At 39.4% G+C, this 15,260-nt stretch overlaps 1 protein-coding gene across 4 annotated transcripts in view; it reads left to right on the plus strand.

Annotated features, from left to right (window-relative positions):
- Window positions 1-15,260, plus strand: part of grid1a (glutamate receptor, ionotropic, delta 1a) — a 228,449-nt gene that overhangs the window by 173,543 nt on the left and 39,646 nt on the right. For all 4 annotated transcript variants that reach the window (XM_086180636.1, XM_086180637.1, XM_086180639.1 and 1 more), the window contains exon 5: window positions 9,953-10,006. In XM_086180636.1, the coding sequence (XP_086036762.1) occupies window positions 9,953-10,006 (54 nt within the window). The remainder of the gene's footprint in view (window positions 1-9,952; window positions 10,007-15,260) is intronic.

Here is a 15,260-nt window from a genome sequence, read left to right on the forward strand (position 1 = left end):
TATTTACTCAAACTCCTCACAAATCCATTTGAAGAGGTCCGAATAAAAGAGTGGACAGATTTGTGTTTGTACTGCTTTTGTGGCTGCTACCTGTCCTACCCTGAATGCAACACTGACTAGAGGGATGGCTTCATTATTTATACGTTTCCAAATAAAAATCACTTAACTCTCTTAAGATGTGTGTGGTTATTTTTTTCCCCTGGCGTGAAGTTCAGTGTGAAGGGAAAGTTCTGTGATTCATTATTAGAAGTTAATGGCCTTGGATGGTGCAGAGTGCTTTTATGGAAAACAATTATTGTATTTCCCTCACCTGAAGTCACTCGACTAATGTTTGGTAATGCTGCCATGCATTATTCAGTTGCATTTTTAATAGCATTCTTTTGCTTATCTTTTGTCTTTGCAGGGATCCACTCACTTAAATTACACATTTTACTTTTATAGGATTGTGCCTGTCAACTTCATTTTGAGTGTTGCATCTCAGTTCTGTCCCCCGTGTTCTTATTTGTAGCTGCTTATTCTTTGTTCTGGGTCCTCTGATTTAAGTGTACAGAAAGATTTGATCTTAACTCTGTGGCATTAGTCAATATTTTTTTTAACTCTTCGTTGACCTTTTTGTGAGATAATGCACACAACAGGACAAAGATCATATTGTCGTGCGGGGAGATTGCAACAATGATGAAAATACAATTCATGAAAACAGAAATAATCTAAAATGATGTGGTCATTCACTAATTTTTAAAAAGGGATTTTATGGTAGAACTGCTCTGTGCACAAGTAACCATCTCCAGATTCATTCCTCTTCCTCAATGAAAAACAACTCCGTTCATCAGCATTATAATACGTGATGCATACGGTCACATCTTAAACTGATGGGTCAGCTGACCAGATCAAGTGTGGCTTGGGAGGAGCAGGTATGACGCAACTCAGTGAATGGACTTCTGATTTCTCCTAAATTTTAAGCCTTTTGGCTTTTTACAACAGGAGGTTGCCGTATTTACTCAAGATTGTGCAGCGAGGTGTCAATCACAAGATAGCCACACCCCTTTAGTGCATAACCTGCAACAATTTTCTATTTACTTAACGATATGAAAATCCTGCTACACTGGAGAAAACTTGAAAGTTACAATTGAGAACATAAGCACGTTGGACATCGCTGAGGTTGTGATAATCCCCTGCTGGCCAGTGGGTAGAATACACCTTTAAGGTACTACTGCATTTTATTCAGTATGCAGTCACTGGTTTGGATCAAGGACCTGCTGCTGGAGGTTGGTTTATTTTTAATGATATGATAAAACAATGCCACTAATTATATCACTCATAAACCCTCAGACACAGCAGGGACGTCACTGACAACCTGGACACAGCGGGCAGCCGCTGTAGAATATTACAGCGCAAGTGAACGCATGCGCCACTGACAATGACTCATTTCTCTCTTTTCAACATAAACATCGGTCACTTTTGCTACATCGTGAGAGCAGTTCAGTTAAGGTGGAAAAAAGAGATGAATTGTTTCCCTTTGTTTTCTTTTTTCTCCTTTTGCTTCATGTTACGTGTCAGTCTGTTGGCACTTACACAATGATCTGTTGTCTGTTGTCAGTCGCTTTTTCTTTTACACATAAAAATTAGGACTGTTTTGTCCTTATGTTGTAAGTGTAATCACAGATAAACAAAATACAAAACACATCTGTTCATAATGTCAGACTCTTATATCCATCAACTCTACAAAAAAATGTTAAATCCCGAATATTATCAAAGATCCACAACATACTTTCCCCCTCAGCTTTAGTTTATGCTTAGTGCCTCCCTGAGGGCCCCCCTGCAGAAATGCGAGGCTTCTGCTAAGATGTATTTTTCAAGAGGTAATACTTTGGTCTCATTCTGAAATGGTAACAAAGTTTCAATCTTGAGAAACTTTATCTTAATAAAGCAGCACTTACACAGTATTTTTTTTTGTGTGTGTACTTTTTTTGGAATTGGAGTAATATTTGACAATTTACCAAACAATGTCAAATGTTTAAAAAAAAAAAGTTAAATCTGTTGGAATTGCATAAATAGGCAAGAGGTTGGTCTCTGCACACAGGAATAAAGATGACTTCACATGGGTTTGAGGTCTTTTGACTGGAGCTCAGCAAGGGAATTCGAAGTGTGATTTCATTCCTCAGTTTGAAAGACTTGTAATTTGGCAGTTATCTGAGTAATAATAGCGATTACGTATTTATTCTATAGTGAAATGTAACAAAAGCTTTAAGTAATATCAATACTTTATTGAATTGGTAGTCAAGAAAGATTTTTTTAGTTTAATACCATCTGAAAAAAATTATGTGACCTTGCTGAAGTTGATTGTCTATGTCTCTTTCTTCCAAGAGGACAAATTAGTGGTTGGATGTTGAGTTCATGCAGGCTTTGAGAATTTCAGTTTGAGCATATAAAGCCAGCAAGCTGCTCGGAAACCTTCACCCACAAGGTAATTTCCACATCGCTGAATTCCTGCACTCAAGAGGTTCTTCAGGCTGCTTGTTTTTATAAAAATATCACACCTATATTTCGAACAATGTGTTTCTCAGAAATCTGCCCGGCAACACTAGAAGTAAGAATTTGTGTAGCGGTCGACAGAGGAAATACAAGGCACAGGGATACTTAGACTCTACTGAAGCAGATAACATCGTCTGATCCTCTCCAGCTGCTATTAGAAATCAAGAGTAGTTTTGGTACATTTCTCTTTTGAAGTAAGATTTTTTATTATATTTTTTTTTGCTTAAAGAGAAACAAAAAATACAATTGGTTCTTTTCTTTTTAGTGGTTTAAATGGAACAAATCATGCTTCTGTTAAAATTCGAATGAAAAGTCCATCAATACCGCTGCAACCTGTTTATGAGAAAGACGCGCTTCATCACAACAAAACAGATATTCTCTCAGCTAAATGAAAGCAAATACAATAAGAAGAAGTTCTCTACTTGAACTGCACTTGGTTAGAGAAACACTGATGTAATTGTTTAAAAAAAAAAGATCATGTTCACGACTACAAAAGGTTGTATGGCGTGTTTTTATTTTGATGGGCAGGACTTGTTAGCAAGATGCTGCTTAAACACCAAAGCAAGCTGATGTGGTTTGACCTCCGTTGGTGCTGTGTATACTACTGTATGTATTTGTACTCGTGAGTAAGATAACAGTTGTCAGGCGTTTATGTTCTCGTATTTTGTTTGTAACCTACCTTTTTCATATTTCTAAAATTACTGTAATGTTACACGAATACTGCTTAATTAGTTGGTCACATTTTTGTATTTTTTGTACATTTATATACTCAATAATATAAACTCCCTATTTCAGCCACAGTGAGCGAGTTTCATGAACTCCAATTCTAATAACGAGACTAATGTGCCACCTGGTGAGTTAGCCTCCTTAGTGGTGAAATTAGCTATTTAAAGCAGGCAGTACTGCGAGCCTGTGGGAAGCTAACTGCATGCAGAGAGGAGCTAGCAGCTTTAATATGATGGCAGATGGGAGTCATGATTTGTTTTTAATGTGACACACATGGCGTCATCTTTAGAGAGCCACCTGGTATGGAGCAGTGGAAGGTCAGAAGGAATTTGTTCAGGTGTTGCTCCTTGGTGTAGGTTTGGCAGGAGCCGTCTGAGGTTCCGCAGCGATGCTTTGGTTCCACCGGCCTACGGTGAAGCATTCATGACAGATGCCATTACTCCTTCCTGGCATCTGAGATTCATTGCTCACTGTCTTTGATTATGGCTGAGATATCTTTCGATGTTTTTAGACGATTAGTTTGATCTTACGACATAGGCTCATCGCCTCATAAATCTGCTGTCAATCTCATGTACAAAATGTATGAGAGAGAGCAGCAGGAGGGAGGTTTATGATGAATGACTGGATCAGTGGGCTGATAGGTGAGTGGATAGTCAACCATTTTTGGGTTTCAATTTGAAGATCCCGTCCGATCCAGCCTGAAACATACAGTAAATTGAACAAATACACTCCAAATCAGTGTAGCTAAATCCATTATTCCTCGACTGTTTTTTTTTTTTTTTCCCCCGCAAAATCCAATCAAACATACTGGGAATTGTGGTATGAATGATTTTGTTACCGAAAACATGCATCATGACACAAACTTTTTGGGTTTAGCTGAAATAGATACATAGTTTCTATGATGTGAAGTTAATTTGATTCATAATTAAAGGCGATGCGTATCGGCAATTGGATTGCAGTTTAGATTAACTTGCAGTCTTATTGTTGTTTTATGTTAATAGGTAATCAGTCCTGTTAAGTGGTTGTGTAATGATTTCCTATTAATAAGAAAAGCTACAAGTAAAGCTCCTGTTTCTAAGTGTAGCAAACACGCTGAATAATCATCGGGAACATTTTCAGTGTTTTTGTTTTAATGACATCAACAATCCATTAGTCAGTTTTATCTAACAGATAAAAAAAAATGTTTAAATACAGGAAGAATGTGGATTCTTTTTCTAGAATTAGAAAAGATTAGATTAGAAAATTGATATGTGTGGAATCTAATTGTTTTTGTAAATCTTTATTACCTCATTACCTCAGTCACGTGTGGTCTGTGTTGTTTCTGTCTTTTTAACGGATCGCTAAAACTATGAGGCTGGTTTTTGGTGTAAGGATACGGGCTAAAGAAGAACCTGTTACATTTTGAGGCAGATCTATTCAACATAGCAACAGAATGAATTTTTTTTTGACATTGGGACTGAGGTCTTTAGTCTCAGCAAGTATGTACAAATATACCCCGATGTGCAGTAGAGGCACCTACCTCTAAATGCATGAAACATCATCATAGAAATGTGTCTTTAGTTTAATATAATCAGTTATCATTTGTAATTAAAATCACTTTACATATTTATACATGTATTTTTAGAACATATCCCACTAAAAGCATTTACATGAAAACATTCACTGATCCTCTGTTGTGTGGAGCGTGCCTGAACACCCCCCACCACACACCCCCCACACACACACGCTTAATTTCACATACGAGACTGCAGTTCCTCTCAATCCCTTTTCGACTGCCACGGTTTTAAATTGTAGTTGGCGTTCTCTGTCTGTCTTTGTGGTATTGCTACTGTATAAGAACACGCCTGGGGTACTTTGCCACTCTGATTAGAGATCTTACTGTCGCTAGGCTTCGGCTGTACCAACAGTACGGAATATTCCTCTGATGTCACTCCAGGCCCTCTTCTTCTCCAAAACCACATTGCGCTCCAGAGTTCCACTGTTACATCATCTCCTAAAGTGGATAGGAAGAAAGAAAATACACAAAGACAAAATTACTCTGCCTGGATGTTGATAACATTGAAGCTCCTAAATTGATTTGGAGGGGATGATGTGTACATTTAGTCATGGGGGGGGGGGGGGGGGGGATAGTTTAACTGAAAAGTTTATGTAGGATTGATCAGGTAACTTAATACACATATTTTTACATCAAATGAGGGTTGTTGTTTTTTTGTTTTTTTTAATGAAAGCTGCTGTAAGCATACTGCAGTGTTGGTGAGTCAAAGGTCAGGACGCGGATATGTGTGCTCCTAAGGACGAAAACACTTCATTCACCATTACATACCAAATGATTAAAAGAGAGGGAGTTAGCCGCTAAGCTAGCAACTTCTACCCAGGCTCACAGACTCACCTAAAGCTGCCATGTGTAACTTGTATCTCCCCCATGTTGATGGTGTAGTTATACTACCAGGGTAGTTCCACCAGTCCTGAGATTCTGGAAATGGATGCTTTTTTGAAAAGCTTCGGTGTAGTTTGGAGTTGGTCCCTGTGGGGTGCCATTAGCTTCATGCTAAGTAGACATACCTGGTTTTCTTTGCATTCTTGGGTTACAAAGAAGTATCACAGTGGAGAATAAAAATAATAAATCTTTATGAGCTCAAGACACTCATTTGAAAGTATTTGAAAGCAAAAATACACTTCATGAGTTGGAAATGTAATCTTTTTTTTTTCAGATTTTCTATTTTGATATGGAGAATTGTGTGACATCCCAAGTCAAATACATTTTAAAAGCGTTGTCAACGGCAGCCTGCAAACATCATTTAGCTCAACAAGGCTTGATTTCTGTGGTGTCTGAAGTTATCAGTGTTCAGTGGTGATGAGCCCCTCAGGTTGTTGGTTCTGTTTTGCTTGTGGCTTCACCGAGACCTTCTATCCCGGCTAGTACACATGAACTAACCCACACTAGAGTGTTTCACTTCAGCGTTATGGCATGTGACAGATTTGGTCTGGAACAATGAATGCAGTTCAAGGAGCTGTCGTCTCTTTTGAATGTCAAGGTTGTTGTTGTTCAAGGCGCACAGTAGTTCCCCTAGTCAGATAAAATTCTAGACTAAACAGGCATGATTACAATTTGCAACTTAATGTACAGTACAATAGAGTTTCAAGAGCTTTTTCACACTGAAGATATAATGTGTCAAGTTATTTCCTGTTGTTCCAGTGTGAACGTAGATTATGAGGAAAAGGTCAATTCCTCACCATCTGCAAAGAATCTCTATATATTAATACATTCATTAATTAGTACATTTAATTAAACTAACAGTTTGTTGCAAAAACAAAGCACATGCATCTGTCCACTCACCCTTCACACAGTCGCACGCACACACACAGACACACACACACACAGAGGAAATGCCAGTTAATTTTCACATTTTCGTTTGTCAACCCTCTGTATTTCTCTCTGTCTTCCACTTTTGCCTGAAGTGATCCCTCTGGCCCTACCTCCAGCACTGAGCCTTCATTTTTCTACAATTCTTGCTTTTTTTCCACACCTGCAATTAAACAAACATACTCCTCACAATGACACACACACACACACACACACACACACACACACACACACACACACACAAACAGTAGCCCTCAAGTGAGTTGTGCAACACATTCGAGAAGAATTTAATTTCTTCTTTCGTCACATTTTAGCGTTCAGCTTTATGATATTACTGACAGTTGTCATGTTATAAATAAAATAAAATAGAGGCAGGACCTCTTTGAGCTGAACAGCTTTCTAAATCTTGTTTTTTATTACTCATCTCAGTTGGAGTGGATGGTTTGCACACAAGGACACACATGCTTGCCTGCCACACAATACCAATTCCTTCTACAAACATACTGTCGCAGCCCACCAACAAAGGCGAGGAAGAAGAAGAAGATGAAGAAGAAGAAGAAGGCTGAAAGCCACATGGATGTACCCAGTAGAGGATGTAATTATTTTGAAATATTTTATGAAGTTTTATGAGTGGGAAAACTACATTCATGTACTTGTACCTCAAGGATCCACACTGTGCCTATTGGTGAGCGTAGATCTGGGTGATGGAACAATCTGGCTCTGAAAGAGTCCTTCATGTCCTGTGATAATGGCGCGTTTTACGAGTGACACATAAACAGTGCGGAGTGAGAGGATGGGTGTGTCTCAGTAGGCTCTCTAGCGTGGCAGTGTTCAAAAAACCTATTGAACTTTTGTTTTCTGTCTTCTGGGATGACCCAGAATTTCTGGCGTGATGTGTCCTCAATGCTGCTTCTTATCCATAAAATTGTACATCAGCATTTCAAACAGGGGAAAAAAAATTTATTTCCTTTCTATGTAGTTTCTTTGAAATTGAGGCATTTTCCTTGTGTGATGAAGTATTTACTTTTTGTTGGTCCAATTATAATCTGAATATCATTAAACATAGATGAAGAGTTTTCATTTGATCTGCGGAATGAAAACTATTGCTCCCAACATTTACAAAAACCACAGTTCTTATTTTACAACCTACTGTACATTTGCAGAAGGTCTTCATCCTCTGCTAGTGCTTGCCTACCCATTTCAATTTCAAAGCAGATCTAAAGGCTCCACCTTTTTAATTCCGAGTATGTGACATTTCCACGGTGTAGTGGGGATTTTTGCACTCATCTTTTACTTTGATGACATCCATCTGGAAATGAGAGGGGCATTAAACTCCAACCATGACTCTTCTGAGGTTAGAATATCGATTGGCATCTTTAGGTGCTGCGCTCTCCACCGGCTATTATTGATGAGTACGGTTTTGTTGAGTAAAAATGCAGTAGGGCTCTGTCAGTTTTATGTTGGAGCACCAGTCATCTTTGCTTTGTGTGAAAGGGATTCATTTAGACACTAATGGCAGCAATTTGCAGGAGGGGGCTGCATTGAGATACGAGGAATGACAGATGTCAAATTTGTGCAGTCTTGCGACACATAGAGGAACTCCATTATGAAATAGATGCTTTACTCAAATCCCAGGAAGAGTTATTTTCATTTGTGCCGAAAGGGTTTAGATCACCTTTAAAGCCATGTTATGTGGTTTTGCTGAGGAGTAGCAGTAGCATCCTTGGAGATAGACTCTTTGGTCAAATTTTCAATATGTGGGTAGTACCGCAGTACTGCAACGGGATATGAAATGAAGCAGCTGATATTGAAAGGACTGACAGGGAGGAATGGAAATGCGTAATAACATGTAACTTGTTTGAAAACCAAAAAAACTCTGTCTTTGGCTCTATGTCTGCAAGAATACATGCACTTCAAACCTATTTTCTAATTTGCATCCAGTCAAAAGCAGGGATGAATACAACGAAGGCAGCAGATCTTGTAGAGCGTGGTCCTAAGTACCCTTACAGGCTCATCAGAAGGGACGGATAGAAAGAGACTGGGCAGCGTTAATGGTGTTCTCACCAGCTAACTCTAGATAAAAATGAATTTGAGACCTCTAATATGCAGAAGGACAAGTGGCGCAAAGAATATTCTCATGCCCTCCCTGCGCTGCAACACCTCTGCTGTTGTTGTATATTTATATTGTTGATCAGTTTATCTTGAAGTATATTTTTACAATTTTTTCAGGCCAACATTGGAGTCCTTCATAAACATGTTGCTCTGTACTGCGAGCACTACCGCAAACTACAAGTTTAGTGCCCCATCAGCTGAGCGCAGGGGAAGATGTTGGGAGAATGGAGAAGTAATAAAGACAGTCTTGTGGCATCATTCTCTTTTTCCACAGGTGTTCCATCAAAATGATGTGGCAACTGTAAGCTTAAGCGAAAAAAAAAAAGAGAAGAAGAAAAAAATCCTGCAGAATAAACCTAGATCTGGGTTATGGAGAGCTGTGGTAGATGAGCGTTTGTAGCACAAGCCATATAAGGGCAACATCCTCCATCCAGATAACGCTGGGGACCTTTGTTGAATGTTCCTTTCCTCATTTTACTGCCTGTACACTGTCAAATGCCCCAAAAAAGTAACCAGGTTACAGTGTCCTCTCTGCTGCTTCCATATTTCTCCACTGTCCTACACAGTCTGATAGGATTGGGAATTTGAATAATGTCTTTGCTATTTTTTTCTGGGTTTATATGAGTAAGATAGTTAAAAGACCGTGTCAGCAGAGGAGTTGGGTAAAAAGATGGAGATTACTACGGGAGATGTAAAGCCAAAAACTCTCATTCTTATTGTATAAGATAAAATATTAGATAAATACTAATTAAAAGTACAATTAAAGAATGTATTACAGAAGCACAGAGAAAAAAAAGTCATTACACATGAATAGCCAATTCATCTAAAGGCAATTCTAAAAATTGTATCTGAAGAGATACAAAAAGAGGAAAGAAAGTGTGCCTGATCACCTTTGTTTTTACTCAGTTGACTTGACTCTGTTTACCTCAAGTCCCAATTTGTCTTTTTGTCACTTTCAAAATGTATTTAATGCATTATGAGGTCACATCAGTCACGAATGTGTTGCTTCAAGCAATGTGATTTCAATGCCTTTCAGGACAAATTTTACATTCTCTCTCTCTCTCTCCACTGACCCACTCTGGCTGTGCTCCAGGTCGCTTTCACATACAAATTAAGCAACAAGGTTAGCTGGAGGTTACTGGAAAACTTCAATGAATGGCACAGCTGTTTAAAATATCTCTTTTATTTCTTCCTCTTTCCCGTCTTGTCCTTTTGCAGGCTGTAGAAACCAACCTGGCATCAAAGGACAGTCACTGGGTCTACGCCAACGAGGTGAGGCCAAACACGCTATATCCACCTGAGTGAATTCGCTTTTGTCTCAGTTTGCCTCTGTCAACCCAGATTCTCAATCGTTGTGAGGACACACACATACACACACTCTCACACATGAAAAGAAAAAAAAAAATCCTTTTTCTCTGTATAGTTTTATATTCACTTAGATGAACAGCACATTATTTTATCTTGTCTGTCTGAGGGACAAGGCCTTTATTTAATATTGTATAATTGCCTTTCCTTTTAAATGTTGATGTCAGGGCTCCTTTTCCCCCTCTGAACCAGAACTCTGTGTCTGACATCGACCTAAATTGTCTTCTAAAGTAGTTATAGCAGCACTTTGTGAATACAGAAGAGTCTGCTCCATCTTTAGCTTTAGTGACTCACTGCTGTATTTCCATTGATTCAAAGTGATTTGGAGATCGCAGGGGGTTGGGGGGGGGCTTGGATTGACCCAGTACCACAAACTGAAAGCAGTAGATGAAAGATTAATTAATTCAACTAGTTTCCAGCTTAATATCAGCAGTTCTGTTCTTTATGGAGCCTCTTCAACACACACAAACACACACATTGACACACAGCCCGTTTGCTTTATGAAATTACATGACATTATTACATCCCCCACATGAGGGAAAATGTTAGCTAACCTCCAAAACATGACACATATTGATCCTTAATCCATAGAGCAAGATTAACGTGTTGGATTGTCAATTGACATTTAAGAAATTTAAAAATTCTTAAATTCTGGGGAGGTTGGGGGGGGGCGGCGGCATGGATTTGCTCCCATTATTCAGTGTAAAATGAGATGTTCAGATGCGAGTCTGACATCACAGTCATTCATGTCTTTGTTAAGAATTCATTTCATCGTGTTTTGCTTCAGCACGAATATTGATTTCCGAAAGGTTCATGAACCCCATTAGAGTGAAAACCTGATTTCTCCACTTTGACTTTAACGACAGTGTTTGTAAAATAACATCCTCGTCTTTTTCGAAATCATTTTCTCTATGCATTTACACACAACAAAAGTATTGATTTACAACAGCTAATAAGGTTTTGAATTTATTGAAGCTTTTTCTTGTGTCGCACAACATTAGTTGTATTCTTTGGTCTCTGAACACAAAAAAGGAATGAGACTGTGATTGTTTTGATCGGTTGAGTTTGTTTTTTTTTTAAATTTTAAGCAGTCCTCTTATACAAACTCAGAAATTTCAAGTCAGTTGCCAGAGACCTCTAATGAAGCATCAGCTTCAACTTCGTCAGACTAGGGGAAGTACACATGAAATAAAGGTATGTTCATTTCAATGGCACTTCCTTAATGGTTGATATGATGTGGTTTAATGTTGAGGTATCGCCCCCTGGTCCACATTTACAGGACACAAAATACAGCTGCTTCTTTTAATTAAATAGGTGATACATCACCCATTTTCTTTACCTCTCTCTCTATTATATAATGTCCACTTTCCTTTCTTTCGCCCTTCGCTCAGGCTCTAAAGGAAATGTAAAGAAATTTTTCAATTTGTATTGGTTTTTCTCTTATCCTTTAATTTTTTCCTTCTCTTTTTCACTTTTATTTCATCATCCATAATAAACCGTCTATGAAGCCGACAATCACCTTGAAACCAGAATAACGCAGACATGTTGAAAAGACCAACAGGAGAAAATCAAATTACTCCTCTCGCCGGTTTATTTTTCTCACAGCTTTTGACCTTCGGAGCTTTCCTCCTCTGCAGGAAAACATATTTTGAAAACAGAGGCCACTTAGAATTAAATGATGTATATCTTTTCAAATTTTATTGTAATTGCTACTTCAAGAGTAATCCTGGGAACTGAATCAGGGCGCGTGTTAAAACACAAATCATTTATCCATAATTTTAGCTTATCTATAAAGAGCAGTAACTGGAAATGTATTTATTCTAACACAGCTGAGCACAAGGTCTCGAGGACTTGAAGGATACTTTTTATGAGAAAAGGAGGCTCAGATTGGTCGTATGTTATGACCAAGTTATCCGTGAAATTGTGACAACTATGAATCACTCTCCTTTCGCAGAAAAATTCTGTAGTTCCATCGTTCTACACTGTAAAGTATCCGCTCTCGTGAAAATCCTGTTAGCCCGGCCAGATGCATTGCAGCTGTGTAACAGAACCCTGCAGGGAAGTAATAACTTTCTGTTACCTCTAGCCCCTGTAGGCAGCAGCAGTTGCTCCTGTTCTGCTCACTCCCTCCCCTCATGACTGAGTTATGACATTCATTTTAACCAGGGGAACTTCAGGCTTACTGTTGCCTGCCCACCCCGTCAACTCGCCAGGCTCCTGCTGACCTTTACAACCCACACAGTCAAAGTGAGGTCTCACATTTCGTTCAACTCTCTTGACATGCAGAATATGCTAATTGACCACCAGCGGCAATATGCAAATGTTTCTGTTAGGCTCCAAATGTGAGTGAAAATCAAAGAGAGTGAGATGGATGTTACATTTGAAAAAAATAGAATCCAGTTAAAGGCTGTTGATCATACATGGATGTAGCATCGAAGGGGCTGTTCCATGAATGTGGTACTACACTTTAGGATACAGATGAAAGGGTGCACTCACACTTGGCTTTGTTGTGTCATACCGTGCTGATGCACCATTGCTCCCCCCTCACACACACACCCACACACACACACTCTTTCCCATTGACCTGTGCTCGCATGGCTCAAAGCCTGACCCAGCTTGAGCAGGCTCAAAGCAGACCCGACATTGGTCAGGATTTGTCTGTCATTATTGAGTCTCGAAAGGTGTCAAGTTTGAACCGTAACTGCAGGTTTGCCAGCGACGACTGGCTCTCATGAATAATGTTGCCATGGTCTCGCTCAAACTTTGTTTGCCCAGTTTGATCACTCTTTTAAGAGTTTGATTATTTGCGGACAGTAGCACACCACAGGAACTAGACGTTTTCATATGCTGAGCTCCCAGATCAGGTAACCTCCCATGCTTGAACTCATGTAGGTGCAATTGTACCACAGCCAGGAAAGTGTACCAGTACGGGTGCAGTGGCTAGTGACTGGTCTAACTGGACTCTGGGTGACGAGCTTGCATGGGCACCATAGACCACCCAGAGTGAGAAGGCGTGATTAAGAATTAGTTGTGCTTTTCATTTTTACCAACTTTATTTTTCCTTTACAGACAACAAGAAATATGTTGTATAATGTTATGTAACGTGAATATTTATGTAAATACATCATGTAGATGTGTAAAATTGATCAGGGTCTCCTTGATTGAAAAAAGTTAAACTGAAACAATAAACTTTTATAAAAGCTTAAAAAAAATTCCAATTTAACTTGCACTTCTGAGCTTTGAGCTCAGGCGAGTGGGTTAGAATGGCACACAGATCATGATTCTTCTGAACATATTCCACATACAAATGACTACATTATTTTTAAAGAAAAAAACACGAAGGCTTTAAAATTGGAGTGGAAGAGGTTCAGCAGGACTTGATATGAGTGCTCAGACTCAGAGATGAAAGGCCGACATGCCTTGACCTAAACCACCCACTAAACCAGGGTGCTGCTGCTTGACTTGTTTGCATCTGTCTCGTGGACTCAGATGGATTGCACATCCTGGGAGGATTTGTTGTTGTTGGTTCTTTTTTTCCCTCTCAAAAGCGGGACGGTGACACTTCAGAATGTTTGATGGATTAGGTGGCTGCGCCTGCTGTGACAGACGGAGTTTAGGAGGACAGTCATGATATGACGGATGTCTTGGGTAACTGCCCATCAAGCAACTCAGATAGAAACCCTGCTCCACTGACGCCATCTCGGCCACACCAGACGGTGAGGCGAGGGGTAGACAGGCCGAAAGACTTGGAGGAATACTGTATTTTTAAAATCCCCTGCTTCAAGCCTGCTGTATGAAATAGCACTTATAAACTCAGCTTGCCGATATGAACCTCTGTAGCACGGACTACAATGAGAATCTGCAACACATTCTCGATAATCAAATACCGCTACTCTCCTTGAGAATAGGCAATGACCCTCATTTAGCAAACAAATGTATGACAGACAGATTGCGTATGTTTGACGTACGTTCAATCCGGCGTAAATGTTGGTGTTTATCAATATGATATTTAATATGAACAACCAAATCTAACGTCAGGTCTGAGATTGTGTACGCACATTTTCAGCTGGACCTTGCAGTGCAGCATCATGGACCTGGCAGGGCTGAATAGGATTATAATGAGACCATTTCAACGGTCTCTTAGAACACACAGCAAGATATTAATTTAAAATATATAATTCATAAAATAATTCAGCAGTTTGCGGGGACTGACGCACATAAGCACGGCCACGTGAAACCTCTGGCTGTCTGATACCCAAATGTCAGTGAGCATCTTACTTAATCAATTAAATATTTGATTGATGACGGCAACCCTGTTGTCCATAGAGCTGTGATTTCCATCCAAAACAAATGCTGCATTATTTATTTTTATAAATTTCATTTTTCAATCATGATGCATAAATCGAGTTGGTTCCGTTGATCTGGTGACGTGAAGGATTTAATCATCGGGTTCGAGAAGTTCTTCTTCTCAGCCGGATCATGTTTCTCCGTGTTGTAAAATCAACCAGACTATATTGGAGTGATTTTCTCCAGCAGCAGGTCATTCATACACTATGATCAGAGAGGTACAAGAACCATTAGACATCCCACGAATGCTAATGTAACCACATGCATGAGTGCTTTATTCTGTTACGCATCGATGTGATGGTCCGGGCTGGTTTGATTTAACGATGAGGTCATGGTTCATGTTAAAATATGAGCTTTGGTAAACTAACATTGCTGGAGTCGTTCCCACTTCCTGGTTCACGGTGCAGTTAGTTGAAAAGCCTTAAACAGTTGTGTCGTGACGAAGCATCAGTATCTGACAATGAGATTAGGCTGTGATCTGTGCATGAACTCCATTGAGATGTCAAGGAATGATGCATTAACTCACAAATGGTGACCACAGAAGTCATCAGGGCTCGTGGTCATAAATCTAAGGAAGTCAAGACAGAGGACTGCCATCATTAACCAGCGACCCTATCTAAACGTTACAGCAGTTAGTCATTTTATATCTCTGGGGTTATAAAGTGGGCAGTTGAAATTACTCTCAACATGTGTCATTTAGGACCATTCAGTGCTTTCTCACGCGGTCACAATACACCCGTAAATATCATCACACGTATATCTAATTATTGTAGACCTAATTATTTACCACAGTAACACCACAGTACTACATCTG

This window comes from Aulostomus chinensis, chromosome 16 (assembly GCF_037954235.1).
Source record: "Aulostomus chinensis isolate RoL2024-O1b breed Wild chromosome 16, RoL_Achi_v1.0, whole genome shotgun sequence".
Classification (NCBI taxonomy): Eukaryota; Metazoa; Chordata; class Actinopteri; order Syngnathiformes; family Aulostomidae; genus Aulostomus; species Aulostomus chinensis.